This window comes from Chiloscyllium plagiosum, chromosome 42 (assembly GCF_004010195.1).
Source record: "Chiloscyllium plagiosum isolate BGI_BamShark_2017 chromosome 42, ASM401019v2, whole genome shotgun sequence".
NCBI classification, from domain to species: Eukaryota; Metazoa; Chordata; class Chondrichthyes; order Orectolobiformes; family Hemiscylliidae; genus Chiloscyllium; species Chiloscyllium plagiosum.
Genome location: NC_057751.1, coordinates 1192646 through 1214768, shown reverse-complemented (window position 1 = coordinate 1214768; position 22123 = coordinate 1192646). Strand labels below are relative to the sequence as shown.

Sequence of the window (22123 nt, the reverse complement as noted above, 5' to 3'; positions counted from 1 at the left end):
AGGAAGAGAGAGACGGGGGAGGAAGAGAGAGACGGGGGGGGGGTAAAAAGAGAGAGAGATGGGTTGAGATTGAGGAAATGCATTTCAGAGGTTCATGCCTGAGGTACCGCTGCCAATACTGGGGCAAAGAGAGTGGGATGGGAAGATGTAACAGGCTAAAATTAGAGGAACATAAGGTTTTTGCAAGAATGTACAGAGGAGTGAGGCAGTGAAAGTCTTTTCAGTTAAGAAAGACAATTGTAAAATGGAGACATGGCCAGACTGGTAGCTAACATAGATTGGCACTGGGTGTACAAGACAAGGCCATGCCCAGTTGCGTCTTCACCTACACCACCTTCTTGACCCAGTGTAATCAGGTGGTGCAGGGACCTGAAGGTTACTTCCCCCACAGTGAAGGAGTGGTGGTAGAGGATGAGATGGGAACCTGGAGATTATGGCACCTGCTGACCATGGATGGTCAAAGTTGAGAGTTTGCTCCAAATCACACTCTTCAGTTTCACTGTTCTGACAGAGTGACTGCTTTCACATGCAAAAGGACTAACGCTTCAGAACTATTTTCGGCTGTGACTTTTGCCGATAAGGTCTGCATTTACTCTCCATCTCGAAGTTCCCCTTGAGAGAATGGAGCAGCTGGCTTGGCCATTTCAAGGTGTGGGACTGGACTCATGTGTAGGCATCATTTCAAAGGCAGGTCTCTCTCACCTACAGAACACAGGGAACCAATTCAGTTTATCAGACCATCTGACAGCTTCATCTCCCTCCTCACTGAGATCACCTTCTTATTTGCAGGAATATTGACTTGTACATTTTAAAGCAAACTGAACTCATATTGCCAAACGGAATAAATAGGAAGACTTTATCAGACAACAGTGATTGCAAGTGATTGGCTGAAGAAGCAGAGGTGCCCGGAGCTGGTCTTTTTGTCTTTATTTCAGACATCAGAAAAGGCAGTAGGAGCAGATTCAATGGTGACTTGTGAACAGGAGCTTGTGAAATTTGTGAAAAGGAATAGTTCACAGGGTGATGAGAAAGAGCAGGAAACTAGAATTCATTAGGCAGTGCTTTGAGAACCATCACCAGATGAATGGGCTGAATGGCTTCCATCTGTCCTCAATCAGTTTGTGATTTAATAATTAATAGTGCAAGCCTCTGGTTGTTGTTCCAGTGTCATTATCAGTGTATTACTTTACAAAAGGGTGGGATGGCCAAGACCTTCAGCACTTACACCCGACATGATTCATCAAATATCAATAACAATTTCATTGGAAACCTATCAGTTAAAAACTCTAGGAACTGCTGTTTGAGGCTCAACTGAAAGAGCACCTTCTCAGAGAGACTCCTGTGAAGGGTGGAAAGGGAGCAGGTCCTCTCCCTTCCACCTGGCCTGTCCATCAAGGTGCCTTGGCAGTCACTCTGCCCGCTATTTCCGCTGGCTCTCCTGCCTCCTTTGAGGCCTCGTCGGTGCCCGTCTTGTTGGGGTATGTCCGTTCTCCAAAGATGGTGCTGCCAACCCTCACATTGGTCGCCCCCACTTCGATCTGCCAGTAAAGAAAAACATTGGACAATGTCCTGTGCTCCTCGGTCGATACCCACCTCCCCTTCTCCCACACAGACACACATTCTCCTATCCTGCACCAAACAACTGCCTGTCTACACCTGACACGTGAGCCAGGCTTGTGCCAGCCCTGCCTGCTCCACTTCAGTGGAGTTGCTCTTAACAAAAACTTTATCAACTGCAGGAAAGTTTATCTTTGAAAGAAAAGGTCCACGTCAGCTCAGGGAATCAGAGTTAGCTGAAACACAGGAGCAGACTGTTCTGACCATTATGACTGACAGGTCCATTCAGTTAGTCCCACAACAACATCCTTCCCCATCGCACTGCAATTGTCTCCTCACTGAGTTGTTCCTATTGCAACTGCTCCCAAAGGCCTCTCACGCAGCTAATGACAATTCACAGCATAAAACAATTCTCACCATCTCCCCTCTACTAAGTTGGTTGCTCCAGCCAAACTGAAGTAGAGTTCTTTCAGCAGCTGGGAACAAAGGCCAACAACGTACTGAAAGGACAAAGGTGCGAGCAAAGTCAACTCCATATGCAGGTATCGCAGGGCGGTACACCAACATGAAGACTGTAGGGAGGAGAACACAATGGAGATAGCTCCAGCAGAGTTTCACAACCCTATCGTATTTCAGCATGGTCCACACGTGTCCAAATGACAGATCAACACTGTCAGCTGGTTGGTCTTTAACTCAGGGTCAAAACACCAGCACCTAAGTTAATGTTTGTGGGATCTTCCTGTGCATTTCTTAACTGCCAATTTTCCTTACAACACCACAATGACTACACTTTAGAAGTATTTAATTGGCTGTAAAGCACTTTGAGACGTCAAAGGAAGTATAAAAAATGCAAGCTGGCTTGTTCTTTTAATAGAAGGAGGTCAGGAGTCGGGGGAGGGGACAGAAGAGGAAGGAATCCCAGTCCAGTGTGTGACTGTTGGGAGCGGAAAGGCCACTCCCACACCTAGCTGAGCTGCCACTGCTGGTCGCTGAGCTTTGCCCCTGGCCTGAGTTCATGGTGAATGACACATGGACAGGCAGCACATTCAGGTAACTGAGTGGCAATGAGGAAACTGAGACCTTTGCCACATTCTGGGCTGTGTCACTGTGGGACACTGCAGGAACTAAGGCGAGTGTGTTGCCTGCTCACCAGATTATCAGTTGTCCCGACACAGAGAGTCTGGAACACATTAGAGTCAAAACCAAAAATATTTATTTGTGCAAGGAAATGAGAGATTAGAAACCCACTGGAGAGGAAATCCAGAACAATTAGAGAGACTTACAGCATGTTCGTAGTCTGTTGACATGCCCATGCTTAGCTCCACTGTTTCCAGAGGCAAGTTTAATTGATCGCACAGCTCCTTACGACGAGTTACCAACACCTGAATTGGCAAAGAAATGAACTTGGGTCAAGAGTTGAATGCAGTGCTCACCATGGTAGCCTCCGTGCTCTTTCCAGAGGCAGATGAGCAAATTGCCTACCCTCTCCACAATGTAGGATCACCCGGGAACAGGCAGCAACAGCCCATCGAGCAGAATCAGTCTGGATTGCAAAACTAGGACTGATGTCTGACCAAGCCCCACCAAATTGAGCACAGGAATGCATCAAAAGACAGGAAGGCTCTGAACAATGAGCATTCTCAAAGATACAAGAAGGCTGGAAGGGAGACAAACTGCAGGAGAGGAACTGAAAGTTTAAGCCCCTTAAACTTGACTTAGCAGTTCGGTGAATTCATACCAAATCCCACTCGACTATCAATGCTGTACTTAGGGACCTCCCCGGCTGCTCAGTCTGAAAGCATTTCAATTCAGGAAATTCCCATGTTAGTTTTCCAACAGCCCATGACCCTGACCTTCCCCCCTTCTCTCCACTTCCTTTTTAACTCCTAACCACCTGAGTTGAGTGCTCCCCTCCAAATGCAATACCTTTATCTTTCAGCAATGATGACCAGGCCTTCAGCTGTTCTGGCCCTGACTCACTGCAGTTTGCTGCTGTTTTACAATGTTCCTTCAAACACCCCTGTTTGATCGTCCATTTGTTCACCTATCCCAGGATCTCCACACATGATTGTCTGGCAGCTACTGTTGCTAAGCCTCTTGGGACATTTCCCTCTACCAGTACAATGATTTGGAGATGCCAGTGCTGGACTGGGATGCACCAAGTTAATCACCTGATGAAGGAGCGTCGCTCCGAAAGCTAGTGCTTCCAATTAAACCTGTTGGACTATAACCTGGTGTTGTGTGATTTTTAACTTTGTCTATCAGAACAAGATGTTAATGCACAGGAAGAACTGCTCCCTCAACGTGGATCAGCATTCAATCCACTTCCTTAGACAGTCACTCCTGTCACAGTAGCAGCAATGTTCATCATCTACAAGATGCACTGCATCAACTCAGCCAACTGACTTAGAAAAAACCTTCCAAATCCACAACCTCTACCACCCAAGGCAGCCAATGCCCCTACAGTGGGTACACAGAAATCCTCCTCCAAGCCACACTCACTATCCTGATGTGGAAATAAATGACTGTTCCCTCAGTGTTGCTGGGTCAAAATCCTGGAACGCCCTCCCTCATGGTACTGTGGATCTACCTACATACCAAGAACTGCAGTGGGTCACGAACGCACTTGCCAAGCTCAGGGTGAGCTTGGCAAGTGGATACAGAATTCTGTAAATGGCAGGAGACAGAGTGGCGGTGAAAGGTTGCTTTTTGGACTGGAGGCATGTGACCAGCGGTATTCCATTGGGTCCTCTTTTATTTGTCATTTATACAAATAACTTGCCTGAGAATACAGAAGGGATGGTTAGTAAGTTTGCATGTAACTCCAGAATTGGTGGCATTGTATTCAGAGTGGAAGATTACAAAGGGATCGTGATGAAATGGGTCCATGAGCTGAGAAACGGCAGATGAGAGTTCAATCAGGATAAATGCAAGGTATTACATTTTGGTACAACAAACAAGGATAGAGCTCATACAATTAATGGGAGGGACTTGGGTATTATTGTAGAACAGAGGGACATAATTATTTGAAGTTGTGTGACATATTGACAGGGTGGGTAAAAAGATGTCTAGCAAGCTTGCTTTTTGCTCAGTCCTGTGAATATAGGAGTTGGGAAATCATATTGAGGTTGTACAGGCCTTTGGTGAGGCCTCCTCACTGTGGAATACTGTGTCCAGCTCTGGTCGCCTGGTAATAAGGAGGATATTGTTAAGCTGGAGAAGGTTCAGAAAAGATTTCCCAGGATATTGCCAGGTACGGAAGGTTTGAGGAACAAAGAAAGAGTAGACAGGCAGGGAATTTTTTTCACTGGAGCATAGGAGGTTGCGAGGTGACCTCAAAGAAGTTTATAAGATAATGAGGGGAGTAGAGAGAGTTAATGGGACTTGTCTTTTCCTGAGGATGGGTGAATTCAAAACTAGGAGACCCATTTTTAAGGTGAAAAGAGAAGGATTTAATTTTTTACACAGAGGGTGGTTTACATTTGGAATGAACTTAAGCAAGTGGTGAATGTGGGTATAAATACAACATTTCGAAGACATTTGGAGAAGTACATGAATAGGAAAGATTTGGAGGGATATGAGCCAGTAGCAGACAGGTGGGATGAGTTTATGTTGGGATGATGTACAGCATGGACTGGTTGGACCGAAGGGTCTGTTTCCGTGCTGTTCAACTCTGTAAATACTGGTCTAGCTGGAGGTAACCACATTCCATGTGTAAATAAAACAAAAAAGACAGCTCACCAGTGCCCTCTCCAGGGCACTTGGGGACAGACAAAATCGGTGAAAGGAGTTACTAACGCTCACATCCCAGAACCAAAAGTATTAAAAGAAGCCTGTTCCAACAGTGAATTAGATCATGGCTGATCATTATCTCAACTCCATTCACTTGCCCGGATTTCATATTACTTGATACCTGCCAACAAAAACATGAATGGGTTGGCTGATGGCCTCAGGATAATGAGAAAGAATCAGGCCAGTGTCGTGCGAAGGAGCACAAAATTGTAATGACGACATAATCTGTGCGTGCAGCTGAAGCTTAGTCAAAATCACCACCAAACCAAGTCGATGCACTTTACACATACCAAAACGTGGGTCAGTAAATCAGAACCCATGGAAGCCAATGATTTAAAAAAACATACCTAACAGACCTACTGGGCTGTGTTCATTCACTCCTAAGATTTGGGTGTCAGAGGATGTGCCTGTCCATCCCCAGTTGCCCTGAGGATAGTTGAGTCACCATACCACATTGCTGTAAGTCTGAAGTCACATGTCAGTCGATCAGGTGAGGACAGTAGACTTCCTTCCCTGAAGAACACTTGTGAACTCCCTGGGCTTTTACGACATTGAGAAAAAAAAAATTCACAACAGCAGACAATTGGGGATCAGAACACTTCAGCTTTTTAAAAACCAAATCAGAAATGTGATAATCTACAGGTGGCTTGTTCTTAACAAATTGATGATTCATGGCTGTTTTGGGTTGGGCGCAAACAACTGTGTTTCAATTAAACCGTACAAAGGAGGAATGAGAGTAGGCCACTCCGCCCTTCGAGCCTGCTGTACCATTCACCAAGGTCAAGGCTGATCTGATGTTAACCTCAACTTGACATTCCTGCATATCCCCGTGAGCCTTCCAGCCCCTCGGTCATGAACAATCCACCAACCTCCACCTGAATTACAATTAAGGATCCCTTTTGATGAAGGGAATTCCAAATCCTTGCAACCCTCAGGGAAAAAAGGTTTCCTCACTTCTGTTTTCAATAGGCCACCCTTATTTTTAAATAATATTAAGAGAAGCAGTTAATCTGGCAGTGAGCCCCCATTGTGACCCTCTGCCTGAGGACAAGACAGCAGATGAAACAAAGGTCAATGCTGGGAGAGGCACCTGGTTCAAGAAGGCAAACTTTCAGGAGGAACTGACAACTCACAAGGCCCAGAGGCTCAGTACTGATCAGCTAACTCCACCGCGATGTGTTCTCATCTTTAGCTTCTACAGCTTGACAGCTGAAAGGCATCTCTACTCTGGAGCAATCGCAGTTACAAACACAGAGACACGAGATTGCTGAGTCTGATCTGCCCTTGTGACATGTCCTGACAAAAGGTGATGCACCTCCATGTTTAGCTCCTTCTCTCTGCGCTAATTCACCTGTGGATTATGCTCCAGCATTTTTAGCTTTTATTGTGTGGAAGCAGGAGTTTCTACACAACTCAAGGTGGTTTATTCAATTTGCGCTTGAGGCAAAGTGGTTATAGCATTCCACAAGCTATCCAAATATCATAGTGGAATTCCTGTCGCAACAGCCTGACAACCTCAAGTCCAATTCAAAAGGAACACAAATTTAAAACCTGAAACATTTTCTACAATACTGAGGGAGCACAGCACTGCCAAAGGAATTCAGACAAATTCCCCCAACAGCCTATTCTAGAAGCTGGATCTCAAAAGTACTTGAACACTTTGTGAACAGCAGCAGCAAAGTTCTCCCTACTGCCCTGGGCCAATTTTATTGCTCAACCAACAGCACAGACACTCCTTCTCCAGTCATTAGTGGGATCCTGCAGTATGTAAATGGACTGTCACCTACCGACACACCATATCGCAACACTTCAGAAATACTCGGTTGAGCATTCGCGTGTTTTGGCATGTCCCGAGTTTGTAAAGATATGATAGAAGAACAAGTCTGTATCCGTTTTTACCTGGAAGTCAGGATTGGGCCCCTGACTCAGGTCATAACCATATCTTCCGATAGTCATCAGCCCGACAAATTCTAGGCAGGGGCAGTTGCTGAGGATGTGCCGGACGGTATCCACGGTCTCCTCCACAGAAAGCCCATGCTTGTCTGGGAAAACAAAAAGCAAGTGACAAGCAGACCAAGCACAGGCCAGCTCCCCCATCTGCTCAACAAACCCCCACCCCCAGCCTGCTCTCCTGATTACCCCTGCTTACAACGACACAGGCACCTCAAACAAAACTCCTCATCTTTGTTGCAGAGTTCCTCCAGAACCTCTCCTGCAATCTTCTTCACTCACAGTGTTCCTCCATTCTGTCCCTTTCCACCACCTCATCATCGACAGCAATTGCTTCACAGTCCCTCCCTAAACTTCTGTCTCACAGCTTTGCTTCCTTCCTTGAAGACACAGAAAACATGCCTGATCGAGCCCGCGATCACACATTATTAACATCTCTTCGAGTACAGTGATTTCAAGTTGTGTTTGATGCTGCTGGTGGGGTTTTGTTTTAAAACACAATTAAGATGCCGCAAAAATGCCAGCCAGCTAAGCTCCCAGTCCTCTGGCCTAGCCTGACCCCCTCCTCCCCATTCCCTGCATCTGTGCTTGTCCAGTTATTGAAGAGAAGTACAGCTTTGTGGAGGTCCCTGGAGTTCACAGGTCGAAAGGAAAACCATGAACTCGTCCAGACACCTGCAGTCTCCTTATCCCCCCAACTGCAAAGGCACCAAAACCTGACACTGCCCTGAAGAACTGTTTCATCTAACCGTTGATCATTCCAAAACTAACCTTCACAAACTCAAGGCTCAATTATATTTCCTGCATTTCCTTTGCAAATATTCCTGACCTACAATTACACATTGATCAGGAACCCAGATGACCATAAACTCTGCTGAAATTCAGTGTGAAGCAATTGAGAACAAACAGGGAGACTGCAACAGCACCTTCAACTCCAGAGTCAACAACAGGAAGCACCTTGTCAACACCCATTCCCAACCTTGCTCCAGCACTCTCACTTACCCATCACTTTCCCCTTTGAGAAACCCCTGCATTGTTCCTCCTATATGTCTGAGTGACAATGAAGCATGATAGTCACCTCCTGCTTCCAACCCTCGCTCAGTCCAATGGTCCTGGCTTCAAAACCCTCTCCAGAGATTTGAAGATCAAGACTCCAGCTGACTCTATCACTCCACAACTCACTAACTGCCGCCGTGTCACACAGATCACCTTTCAGATGAGATATTTAGCAAAGTTCTCCTCTGTTCATGCGCTGCACTCTTCGAAGATTTCTCCTGCTTCCCTGGCTTCGACTCATCCCTCGTGCAACACCACATCCTCCTTCAATTAGTCCCCACTTCATGTTGACTCCCTTCACATTGTTCTTATTAAACAGAGTCAATATATTCACTTCACACTGCCAGCCAAATTTCAGTATCCCTGCACCACAACCAGCCTTTCTCCTTTGGAAACCCCCAAACTTTTCCACTCTTGTCCTCAATCTCTTTCCCATTGCCATCCTTGGCTTCAGGGCCAGCCCCACCTTGCTCCAGAGTATTGGTCCTCTGTGGCCTTGCCTCCTGTTCTCTCCTTTCACCTCCAGGGTCTGTTCAGCTTCTCCCATCTTCCCCCTCTCCCTGACATTCTGGATTCACCCTCATGGGCTGAGCACCATCCTATGGCTGATGTTGGTTACTGCAGGTAGCCCAGATATTTGCAATGACCAGTATCTGCCACTAGATGGGGCCTGGCCAAGCTGAATGCACTCTATTTACAAGAACGTATGAGAGAGGGAGAGAGAGGGAGGGAGAGGAAGATAGACGCCACAGGTGAGAGAAGAGAACAGAATCCCTACAGTATGGAAGCAGGCCATTTGGCCCATCGAGTCCACACCAATCTTCTGAAGAGCATCCCGCCCAGAACCCACTCCCCATAACCAATCCCTATATTTGCCACAGCTAACCCACCTTCCTGCACATCCCTCAACACTTTGGGCAATTTAGCATGGCCAATCCACCTCAACTGCAAGTCTCTGGACTGTGGGAGGAAACCCACGCAGACACGGGGAGAATGTCTAAACTCCACACAGAGAGTTGCCCGAGGGTGGAATCAAACCTGGGATCCTGGCGCCACGAGATCATAGTGCTGACCACTGAGCCACTGTACCATCCTAGGTCAGCTCTGCTTTCCTGTCTGTACCCACCCGCCCCAGATCCACAACGCTTTCATCCCTTTTATTCAAGAATTTGTTTAATTCAATTTTAAAGGTATGAATAACCACATGTCAACCTCGCATCCCTCCCAGAAGCAGGAGACAAGCCTGTCTAACCGGTCTTCGTAAAACAAGCCCAGCAAGCAGACAAGTCAGCACTGTCTGCACTACTTCTCATGCTATTACAATGAATCAGCTCAAACACAGCCACCAGGATCCAGGAACAGACACAGTAGGTACTTTTTTGGGGGGGGCGGGGGGGGGTTGGTGTCCGCGACTACCTGGTCAGGTCAAGGCCCCCCCCCACCCCAACAACCCACCTTCCCCTCCTAGCACCTTCCCCTGTCACCGCTGAAATTGCAAAACCTGCGCCCACACCTCCTCCCTCACCTCTATCCAAGGCCCTATAGGAGCCTTCCACATCCATCAAAGTTTTACCTGCACATCCACTAATATCATTTATTGTATCCGTTGCTCCCAATGCAGTCTCTTCTCTACATTGGGGAGACTGGGCGCCTCCTAGCAGAGCGCTTTAGGGAACATCTCCGGGACACCCGCACCAATCAACCACACCGCCCTGTGGCCCAACATTTCAACTCCCTGTCCCACTCTGCCGAGGACATGGAGGTCCTGGGCCTCCTTCACCGCCGCTCCCTCACCACCAGACGCCTGGAGGAAGAACGCCTCATCTTCCGCCTCGGAACACTTCAACCCCAGGGCATCAATGTGGACTTCACCAGGTTCCTCATTTCCCCTTCCCCCACCTCACCCCAGGTCCAACCTTCCAGCTCAGCACTGTCCTCATGACCTGTCCTACCTGCCTATCTTCTCTTCCACCCTCCTCCCTGACCTATCACCTTCTCCCCATCCCCATTCACCTATTGCACTCTTTGCTACCTCCTCCCCAGCCCCATCCCCCCATTTATCTCTCCACCCTGGAGGCTCTCTGCCTCTATTCTTGATGAAGGGCTTTTGCCTGAAACATCGATTTTCCTGCTCCTTGGGATGCTGTCTGGCCTGCTGTGCTTTTCCAGCACCACTCACTTTTGCCTGTCAGATCCAATTAGGCCCAGGGAGGGATTCGGAAGGTGATTCCCACACAAACTGGATTCACTGCACCGCAATATGGTACATCTGACCTGCAAAGTTCATCAGGAAACCCAAAAACTGGAATAGGACCTCAGCAACATCTCCTACAGCTGCATCCAAAACATAGGAGAAGGTGAGGTCTGCAGATGCCGGAGAGTCAGTTTAGTCTTTCTGCAGTCCATACAGGATAAGATGGTTGCATGGGCAGGTGCTTAGGAAGGAGACATGGCTGAATAACATGGCATATTCTCACCTTGCAGTGAACACTCTCAATCGCTTCAGAACACCTCCATCAGATCCAACTTCACATAATGAGGCAGTGCATTCCAGACATTAGTCATTCAGTGCCCAAAACTGCTTTTCCTCATATCACTTTTCAGTCTTCAATCCATGCCTTCTCACTCTTGGTCCCTTCACGACTGGTGGGTCCAGTTCCTCACTCTCTACTCTGCTCATCACTTTCAATTCCACTAGTAAATCTCCTCCTATTTTGTCCAATGAAAACAGCTCCAGCTTCTCCAGAAACAAAAACAGAAATGGCTGGAAAAGCTCAGCAGATCTGGAAGCATCTGTACAGCGAATTCAGAGTTAACATTTCAGATTGATTGACCCTTCTTCACAACGCTGATTTATAGCATCTGCAGTTTGTTTTGGTTTTTACTCCTAACTTGTGGTAGTCCTCACCTCAGGAACCATTCACAGGAACCTCTTTGCCACTGTCTTCACTGTGCTCCCATCCTTTGCAAAGAGCCACACCCAGAACTGAACACATGACTTCAGCTGAGATCAAACAAGCATCTTATACAAGTTCCACATCACCTCCTTGCTGGTGTCCTCTCTGTCCCCGTTAATAAAGCCTGTGGTACAATATACTTGATGAATTGCTCTCAAACTGTTCTGCCACCTTCAAAAGAGTTCTGCACAAACAGTCAACCACAAGCTAACACAACATGGCCAAACCTTGGAACACTGACATCAAGATTTCAACAGCAAACTGGCAGAGAAAGAACTCTCACCCCATCACAGGGACATTCAAACCCTGTCCCTGGGACCCTGTACTTACTGTCTTCCTCACTGGTGTTGACTTGGACCATCACCTTCAACCTCTGAGCTGCTTGCTTCTTCTGCCAGGATTGGTTGACTTTATCAGCAAGTTTGATGGAGTCAATGGTCTCAATCATGAACAGGTTGGGAGCCCCTGTCAAGGGAGGTTCACAAAGATAAAAAAGGTATCTGTCAACAGACTGAAGTTTGGAAAGAGAGACTCCTGTACGTGAGTACAATCCCCCATGAGTGACCAATACAACACTGTTAGGAACAAACTGCTTTCACAAATACTGCATCAGATTGCTAACCAAGAGCCTGCTTGTGTTTGAGTTCCCACCACCTGATTTATGTGAACTGAAGCAAGAGTTCACTGCTGCATCCAAGAGCTTCAGTCTCAGAGGCGATCAGCTATGATGGTGTGGGGAGATAGAACATAGAACAGTACAGGCCCTTTGGCCCTCGATGTTGTGTTGACCTTTTATCCTACTCTAAGATCAACCTAACCCACATACCTTTCATTTTCCATCTTTCCTTCAGTGAAGCGACCAGAACTGAACACAATATTCCAGGTGTGGTCTAACCAGGGCTCTATAGAGTTGCAGCAGAACCTCGCGGCTCTTAAACTCAGTCCCCCTGATAATGAAAGCCAATACCTTCTTAACAACCCTATCAACTTGGGTGGCAACTTTGAGGGATCTATGGACAGGGACCCAAGGTCCCACTGTTCCTCCACACTGTCACGAGTCCCGCCTTTAACCCTGTATTCTGCATTCAAATTTGACCTTCCAAACGGAATCACTTCACATGTTTCCAGGTTGAACTCTATCTGCCACTTCTCAGCCCAGTTCTGCATCCTGGCAATGTCCCGTTGCAACCTCCAACAGCCTTCCACACTACCCACCACTCCACCAACCTTCGTGTCATTGGCAAACTTATTATTCCTCATCCAAGCCATGTATACAAATCACAAAGAGCAGAGGTCCCAGTCCTGTTGAACACCACTGGTCACCGAGCTCCAGGATGAATACTCCCCATGTACTACCACCCTCTGTCTTCTACGGGCCAGCCTATTCTATATCCAGACAGCCAGGTTTCCTTTACTCCTTACTTTCTACATGAGCCCACCACGGGGAACCTGATCAAACACCTTGCTAAAAACCATATACACCACATCCACTGCTCTACCTTCATCAATGCATTTTGTCACATCATCAAAGAATTCACTAAGGTCTGTGAGGCATGACCTGCCCCTCACAAAGCCATGCTGACCAAAGCTAATCAAACTATAGTTTTCCAGTAATCATAAATCCTGTCTCTCAGAATCCTCTCCAATAATTTGCCTACCACAGGCATAAGACTGATTAGTAATTCCCAGGATTATATCTATTCCCTTTCTAGAAGGAGGGAATAATATTTGCCAGCCTCCAATCATCTGGTGCTACTCCAGTGGACAGTGAGGATGTAAAGTTCATGGCTAAAGTGCAGCAATCTCTTCCCTTGTATCCTGTCATAACCTTGGATATATCCTGTCTGGCCCACGGGGCTTATCCATCCTCATGTTTTTCCTAACTTTCCAGCACATCCTCCTTAACATTAATCTGTTCAAGCATGTCAGCCTGTTTCACGCTGTCCTCACACATGACAAGGTCCCCCTCAACAGTGAATATTGAACCGCATACTCATTAAGAATCTCCTTTACCTTCTCTAACTCAAGGCACAAGTTCCTTCTACTACTTCTGATCGGCCCGACCCTCACTCTGGCCATCCTCTTGTTCCTCACATAAGTGTAGAAGGCCTTAGGGTTTTCCTTAATCCTACCTGCTAAAGTATTTTCATGCCCCCTTCTCGCTCTCCACTCTTCAGTTCCTTTCTGACTACCTTGTAACAGTCCAGAGCCCTGTCTGATCCTTTCCTCCTCAGCCTTAAGTAGGCTTCCTTCTTCCTCCTGACGAGATGTTCCATATCTCTTGTCACCCAAGTATCCTTCACCCTACCATCCCTTCCTTGCCTCAGTGGGACATACCTATCCAGCAGTTGCAGCAAGTGCTCCCGAATCAACCTCCACATTTCTCTCGTGCATTTCCCTGAGAATGTCTGTTCCCAATTTATGCTCCACTGTTCCTGCCTAATAGCATTGTAATTCCCCCACCACAATTAAATATTTTCCCATACGGTCTTCTCCTATGCCTCTCCATGACTATAGTAAGGGTCAGGGAGTTGTGATCACTATCACTGAAATGCTCTCTCACCGAGAGATCTGACACTTGACCTGGTTTGTTGTCAAGCACCAAATCCAATAATGGCCTCCCCTCTCGTCGGCCTACCTACATATTGAGTCAGGAGCCCTTCCTAGACACACCTGACAAGAACTGCTCCATCCAAAGTATTTGAACTAAGGAGGTTCCAATCGATATTAGGAAAGTGGGACATAACAACAACCCTGTTATTTCTGCACCTTTCCAAAATCTGCCTCCCGATCTGCTCCTCCATGTCTCTGTTGCTATTGAGGATTTATAGAAAACTCCCAGGAAAGTGACAGCGCCTTTCCTGTTTCTGACTCCCACCCATACTGACTCTGTAGACAAACCCTCCTCGACGACCTCCCTTTCTGCAGTTGTGAAACTATCGCTGATTAGCAATGCCACTCCTCCACCTCTTTTACCTCCCTCCTTATTCCTTTTGAAACATCTCAATCCTGGAACATCCAACAACCATTCCTGCCCCCTGTAATATCCAAGTCTCTATAATGGCCAACATATCTTAGTTCCAAGTACTGATCCATGCTCTAAGTTCCTCCTCCTTATTCCTGACATTTTTTGCGTTAAAGTTGACGTACTTTAACCCATCACACTGACTGCAACTTTGCCCAATCACCTGTCTAGCCTTCTTCACAGATTCTCTGCCCCCTGTATCTGCCTGTTCACCAGCTACCCCATCCTCTGATCCCTAGCTCTGGTTCCCACCCCCTCTGCCAAACTAGTTTAAACCCTCCCGCAGAGCTCTCGCAAACCTTCTGCCTCGGATATTGGTGCCCCTCCAGTTCAGGTGCAACCCGTCCTCCTTGTACAGGTCCCACCTTCCCCAGAAGGTATCCCAATGATGCACGTGTCTGAAGCCTCCCTCCTACACCAACTCTGCAGACTCGTGTTCGTCTCCACTCACTCTCAATTCCTAAGCCATAAAGTGACAGTTCAAATCCCACCCTGAGACCTTGGTGTGTAACCAAGGTTATACTCCTGATGTACTCAGGGAGTGCTGCAATCCCAAATGCTGAAGAGACATTCAAGTCCACAGCTCATCTGCCCTGTCAGGAGACATAAACAATCTCATAGCCACCACTATCTACTCCTCAACCAATGCATGTAAAACCAGCAGCCAGTCATCAGAAGAGAGCTACCATAAATCCCCAACTCCGCAGTGAGTAAGACACACAGCCATGCCGTCTGCAGCATTACCTATCAACTTGTTGACATTGTTTTTTTGCAGGTGTCCGATAAAATGCCACTTGATGTCGGGGCACACAGAGAGAATCTGCAACCAGGGAGAAACTGAGTCAGTTAGATGATCAGGCCGAACCAACGGGTTCATGCATCATGTCAGCATTTCAAGAAACACCATCAATTCCCCCATGAAGAAATAGAGCAACAGATGCACATCAATACTGTTCACAGCAATGTCATCTACATAGGCATGTCTGCACACACCCATCCCATTCGGACAATTACACTTTTTTGTCAGCTGACAAATCCTCAAAAATGCCTTTCTGAATGCTGTGAGAGAGGATCTTCAGCAGACAAACTGCTGTGATTCAATCCAGCACGCTTCCAGCAGCCCCTGAAGAACAGTTGGGGGTGAAGATGAAATTATCTTGTAGTGACACAGATGGACAATCTGTTGAAGCACAAACTCTTGCTGAATTCAGATGAATGCCAGATTGGTTAGGCACACAACTTGCCATGGAGATCAGGCCATTTGGAGACAAGAGCAGGAAAACTTCCAGGAGATGAACCCACCATCCATGGTAAATCAGAATATTAAAAATGGTATCAAGGCAAGTGTAAAACCGTACAACTGTGCAAACATTTGGCAGGTCAGAAACTGATCAGGATACACAAAAAGCAAAGGATGACCCAACAATAAATACAAGGAAAAGTTCAAATATGAGAGAAAGCTAGACAAAAATATAAAAACAGATAGTAAGAGTTTCTATACATATTTGAAAGAGAAAAGAGTTAACAGACTGAGTGTTGGTCCTATAGTGTGTGATTAGAGAATTATTAGGGGAAACTAAGGTAACAGCAAATAAATTGAACAGGAATTTACATCAGTCTTAACTCTAGAAGTTAGAAGTAATATCCCAGAAACAGTGATAAAACAGGAGATGGATCGAAGGGAGGGACCCAGGAAAATCACACTCACTAGAGAACGGGCACTGAGTAAACTGCTGCAGCTGTGGGCTATCTGGAGCTAGGGTCCTGGTGGACATCATACTCAGATGTTGAAAGAAGTGGCCAGTGAAATAGTCGATATGTTATTTTACATTTCCCAAAACTCCATTGATTTGGTAGACAGCAAATTTAACTTGTTTTGAATAGAGGGAGACAGAACGCAGGAATCTACAGGCCTGTTAGCCTAATATCTGTCATCAAGAAAATGCCAGAAGCTTTTTTATATAAGTTAGAACAGGGCATGTGGAAGCAAGTAGGCAAATATCTAGCATATGGATTACCATGCGGGAAAATGTGAAATTGCCCATTTGAGCATAAATAATAAAAAAGAGGCATATAATTAACTGGTGAGGGATTGCAGAGATTGGAGATGCAGACAGATCTGGGTGTCCTTATGCATGAATTGCAGAGGGTTATTATCCAGGTACAGAAAGCTAACATATTCTCACTATTTACTGGGGGAGGGGAATTGAATGCAGGGGCAGGGAGGATAAGCTTTAGGGAGGACAAAGTGAGGACTGCAGATGCTGGAGATCAGAGTCGACAGTGTGGTGCTGGAAAAGCACAGCAGGTCAGGCAGCATCCGAGGAGCAGGAGAATCGATGTTTTGGGCATAAGCCCTTCATCAGTAATGAGGCTTGTGGGCTGGGGGGGTAGAGAGATAAATGGGAAGGGGGGTGCTTAGGGGAGGATAGCTGAGTGTGCGATAGGTAGACAGAGGTGGGGTAATGGTGATAGGTTGGAGAAGAGGGTGGAGTGGATAGGTAGGAAGGAAGGTGGACAGGTAGGACAAGGGTGGTGCCGAGTTGGAAGATTGTATCTGGAATAAGGTGGGCGAGGGGAATTGAGGAAACTGGTGAAATTCACATTAATCCCGTGTGGTTGGAGGGTCCCAAGGTGGAAGACGAGGTGTTCTTCCTCCAGGCGTCAGGAGGAGGCCCAGCATCTGCATATCCTTGGCGAAATGGGAATGGGTGTGGGAGTGAAAGTGTTAGGCCACGGGACGGTGGAGTTGCTTCGTGCGTGTGTGATACGTTTCAGTCATAAGAGCTAAAGTTGCCACAGACTTACCAGATCATCGGGCTGCTCCCTCACTACAGAGAGAGAGAGAGAGAGAGAGATAGATAGAAAGAGAGACAACTGGTGGTGGTTTCACCTGAGGGCTACACACCTCATGCAAGGGGAGAGGTTGAGAAGGAGAGGCCTTCATGGTAAACTCAGCCAGGGCAGGAATTGAACCCATTGCTGTTTGCAAGACAAACCAGCTACCAATTCAAGCGATTCCCAATTTATAATCAGTTCAACAGGGCATTGGTGAGACCATATCTAGGGTACTGTGGCCCGTATTGATCAGCTGACTTCAGTAAGGATATACCTTGGAAGCAGTTCAGAGAAGATTTACGTAAAATGGACCAATCGTCATTTGAGAAAATGTTGGACAAGCAAAGCTTCCATCTGCAGAACTTGAGAAAACTAAGAGGCAACTTGATTGAAACAAAATTCCAAAGGGTTTTTACACCGGAGAACGTAAGCCTCGGGGCCACCATTTGTGGGCGGCACAGTGGCACAGTGGTTAGCACTGCTATCTCACAGCGCCAGAGACCCGGCCTGAGACTCCCGCCTCAGGCGACTGACTGTGTAGAGTTTGCACATTATCCCCGTGTCTGCGTGGGTTTCCTCCGGGTGCTCCGGTTTCCTCCCACAGTCCAAAGATGTGCAGGGTCAGGTGAATTGGCCATGCTAAATTGTCCATAGTGTTAGGTAAGGGGTAAATGTAGGGGTATGGGTGGGTTGCGCTTCAGCGGGTCGGTGTGGACTTGTTGGGCCGAAGGGCCTGTTTCCACACTGTAAAGTAATCTAATCTAATCTAATCTAAAATCAGGAATGTCTATTTGGAACAGGAGAAAATGCCTTTCTCTTCAAGGGTTGGATCTGGAGAGAAGGGAGAGGTGAGGAAATGTTACTCACGATAGATGAAACAAGGCAACTTGGTGTGGTCAGCAAGGTGACCCAGTTCGATGTAACCCGATGTTATCTCAAGGGGACCCAGGGCTTGGCACAGTGTAAAGAGAGACCGGCGCAGTCACAAAATGGCCCAGACACCTGGTGGTGGCAGAGTCATGTTTGAGCCAGTGCAGTACCCAGTGGTGGTGGTGACTGCATTGACAAGGCCAGCAAGGACTCAGTGCTGAGGGTGTCGGTGGAGATGAGATGGCCCTGAAGAGTGGGTAACTTCCATTCCTCTGGCAGTGGGGCATCGAGGAGGACTCGTGCCTGATCACCAGACTCATGGCCCATGGCAAACTAATTAACAAGAAGAACTGTCAAGGTGAACATTTTTTCTTCATTTCTTTATCCTGCTGCCTTTCTATTCCAGGGTTTGGTTTTATTTTCTGAGCTTTAGGATGGCACTGGAGAGTAGCAACACTACACAACACTTTTCTCTGCATTTTGTGATAAAATACACATGGCAATGAATAAATCACATCAGATCACTCAAAGCCTGGAAAACAGCAGTTACCGTACCTGACTGTCAGCGGCTTTCTCCACCAGCTCTTGGACCTGTGAGTGAGAATGTCAGAAACCCAACATCAGTCAGGATTAACCAGTCGATTGAAAACCCATCTTCCACCTTAAACATTGGCTCTCATTCCCACACAAGGCCAGAAACAGAAGGTGCATTGCAACTGCACACAGTAGCACACCAAGCGAATTAGGGCTGGGATACCTTTGGGCAGTTCTTGTATAACGTCAGCAGATCCCAATCTAGTGAAACACAAAACCTTTCATTTGTTTTTGCCCACATACCAACAGCACAGCAAGAGCCACAAAAACTGCCGTCACCATCTTCTCAAGGGACAACATGGAGACAGGGTGAGGTAATGGCCAAGTGGCACTATCGCTAGACTATTAATCTGGAAAGTCAGTTTATGTCCTGGGGACCTGGGTTCAAATCCTGCCACAGCAGACGGGTATTTGAATTCAACTTTAAAATAAAATCTGGTATTAAGAATCTCCGTTAACCATACAACAACTGTCAATTGTCAGAAAACCCCATGTGTCTCAGTAAATCTGCCATCCTCAACTGATCTGCCTGACATGTGACTCCAGACCCAAGCAAAGTGGTTCATTTTCAACTGCCCTCTGAAATGGCCAAGCAAGCGACACACTTTCATCCATCACTACCAAGTCTCACCAAAGAAATGAAACCAAATGGATGACCTGGTACTGACTGAGGTACAGAAAAAAGGCAACAGCGGGAAGAAGCCTGTCGAGCCTGCAGACACCTGGTGGCTTCTGCCAAAACTGGGAGAGCGGTCTCACAGACTAATCAAGCAGGAGCCTGACACAGCCACCATCGGCATCCTTGGATATGTCCTGTCTCACCAGCAGGACACACCCAGGAGAGGTGGCAGCACAGTGGGATACAGTGTAAGGAGGCAGCTGTTCTGGGAGTCCTCAACGTTGACGCTGGACACCATGCAGTCTCACTGCTTCAGGTTAAACATGGGCAAGAAAACCACATACCATCCTCCCTCAGCTGATCAATCATTACTGCTCCATGTTGACCAACATTTAGAGGAAGCACTGAGGACGAGATAGGAGTACAAAACGTACTCTGGATGGGGCATTTCATTGTCCATCACAAAGAGTCGCTCAGCAGTAGTACTACTGAACAAGCTGGTTGGGTGCTAAAGGACACAGCTGCTAGACTGGGTCTGAGGCAGCTGGTGAAGGAACCAACAAGGAGGGAAGACATCAATCTTCTCAACCTGCTGGCTGCAGATACATCTGTCCATGACAGGATCAGTAAGAGGGACCACCGCACAGTCCTTGTGAATATGGAGTCCCAACTTCTCATTAAGAATACCCTCCATTGTTTTGTCTGGCAGTATCACCATGCTAAATGGGACAGACTTCAAACAGATCCAGCAACTGGAGACTGGGCATCCATTAGGTGCTGTAGGTGTTCAACAGCAGCAAAACTGTACTCCAGCACAATCTGTAACCTCATGGCCTGGCTTATTCCCCCCCCCCCCCCAATTATTACCATCAAGGCAGGGAATTAACCCTGGTTCAATGGGCATGCGAGGAGCAGCATCAGGCAGACCTGAAAATCAGGTGTCAACCTGTTGAAGCTACCAAACAGGACTACTTGTGCATCAAATAGCATAAGCAGCAAGTGATAGACAGAGCTAAGCAATCCCACAACCAACGGATCAGATCTCAGCTCTGCAGTCTTGCCACATCCAGTTGTGAATGGTGGTGGACCATTAAACAGAAATATCCACATCCTCAATGACAGAAGACCCCAGTATGTCAGTGCAAAAGATAAGGCAGAAGCATTTGCGAAACTCTTCAGCAAGAAGGGCCATGTAGATGATCCATCTCAACTTCCTCCAATGGCTCTCAGCATCATCAATGTCAGTCTTCAGCCAATTCAATTCACTCCATGTGATATCATAGAATCCCTACAATGGAAACAGGCCCTTCAGCCCAACAAGTCCATACTGACCCTACAAAGAGTAACCCACCTAGACCCATTCCCCGATCCTATTTCTTTACATTTACCCCTGACTAATGCAACTCACCTAAACATCCCTGTGCACTATGTCCCTGTCCGTGTCCCTCACAGATGAGTCCTGACAATATTCCAGCAATATTGTGCTCCAGAACCTGCCATTTCCCTAACCCAGCTGTTGCCATCCAGTTACAACACTGACATCTGCCTAACAACATGGAGAATTACAGCAACTTGACAAACCCGGGAGTGTTCCAGTGCACACAATTGAATAAGTCATCGAATAGGATGCTTCACCTCCACAAGAGAAGAGGAATTTAGCAGGCGCACCTGACAGTGTTACACTCCAGCAGTGGTGTGCTGCAGTTTCCGAAGAGCTGGAGATGTACCTCCCCCTTCGGGTGGTCCCTTAGAGGAAACAGTCAAATGTAAATTCCATCGGCAAATGTTTGGTCAAAGAGGTGTGTCACCAGCTCCAATGCCTGTCACTCTCCTAATGGGGACAGGGGAACGGGAAGGAAGGGGATGAAGCCACCAGTTACTCACATAGTTTTCCCCAAAGTGCCGTTGGCCGTGACAGTAAGCTTCTATCATGAGGGCCGCTGGTTTGGTCTTTCCAACAGCCACCAGGCGCGGCGTGACATCAGGGAGAGCCTAGGGACAGAGAGAGACACAGACATGGTCAGAGACACGGGGATATGGACGGGGACATGGACGGGGACAGGGTCAGGGTCAGGCTCGGGGTCAGGGTCAGGGTCGGAGTCAGGGTCGGGGTCAGCAGAGTCAGGGGTCGGGGTCAGAGGTCAGGGATCAGAGTCAGGGGTCGGGGTCAGGGATCAGAGTCAAGGGTCGGGGTCAGAGGTCAAGGATCAGAGTCAGGGGTCGGGGTTAGGCCCCCCCCCTCCCCTCCGGGGCCGGTCTCGTTAGGGGAAGCAAGAGGCCATTCTGCCCCTCGAGCCCAGTCTATGAGCCCTCGGGGCTGTGATCCGGGATTGAGTGGATCCCATTCCCTGATTACCTACTTCCGGGGGATTCCCGGGAGAACATTCCAGAAGCTCGCGCCCGCCCCCAGACCCGGGCCCGGGCCCTATCTATTTATCACCATTGACTGACTGGTTTATTTAACATTGCCGCCCCCTCACCGCTGATCTCCTCGATGTCGCCATCTTCATGTTTTCAGTGACGGCCCGAAGCCGGAGACCGACATCAACCGCCATCACGGCCCGACCAATCATCTCGCTGATTCAGTCCGACCAATCATCGCGCTTCTTCAGTCCGAACAATCAGCGCTCTCCTTCAGTCTGACCAATCAGCGAGCTCATTCAGTCCGACCAATCATCGCGCTCCTTCAGTCCGACCAATCATCGCGCTTCTTCAGTCCGACCAATCATCGCGCTCATTCAGTCCGACCAATCATCGCGCTCATTCAGTCCGACCAATCATCGCGCTCATTCAGTCCGACAAATCATCGCGCTTCTTCAGTCCGAACAATCAGCGCTCGCCTTCAGTTTAACCAATCATCGCTCT

The 22123-nt window shown here is 47.5% G+C and overlaps 1 protein-coding gene across 2 annotated transcripts; it reads right to left on the bottom strand.

Moving 5' to 3' along the window:
- Positions 1-6: 6 nt before the first annotated feature.
- LOC122543012 (pyridoxal phosphate binding protein) lies at positions 7-21846 on the bottom strand. Of its 2 annotated transcripts, XM_043681181.1 has the most exons (8): positions 21739-21846; positions 21143-21250; positions 18601-18636; positions 15082-15157; positions 11643-11777; positions 7249-7391; positions 2841-2939; positions 7-1538 (listed from the first exon to the last, which is right to left on the bottom strand). In XM_043681181.1, the coding sequence occupies exons 1-8, from the start codon at positions 21829-21831 to the stop codon at positions 1392-1394; spliced, it is 837 nt and encodes a 278-aa protein (XP_043537116.1). In that variant the 5' UTR covers positions 21832-21846; the 3' UTR covers positions 7-1391. The 2 variants fall into 2 exon arrangements, with proteins under 2 accessions (XP_043537116.1, XP_043537117.1); XM_043681182.1 differs by lacking the exon at positions 2841-2939 and having other exon boundaries at positions 21739-21845.
- Between the last annotated feature and the right edge of the window lie 277 nt (positions 21847-22123).

What these genes read in the sequence shown, in the direction of transcription:
- LOC122543012 (XM_043681181.1), bottom strand. Translation starts at nt 21,831, where the DNA reads ATGATTGGTCGGGCCGTGATGGCGGTTGATGTCGGTCTCCGGCTTCGG. An exon ending in CAATGTCAACAAGTTGATAG is followed by an intron (nt 11,778 to 15,081) that starts GTAATGCTGCAG and finishes CTCCCTTGACAG; the next exon opens with GGGCTCCCAACCTGTTCATG. An exon ending in GGCCCAATCCTGACTTCCAG is followed by an intron (nt 2,940 to 7,248) that starts GTAAAAACGGAT and finishes TTGCCAATTCAG; the next exon opens with GTGTTGGTAACTCGTCGTAA.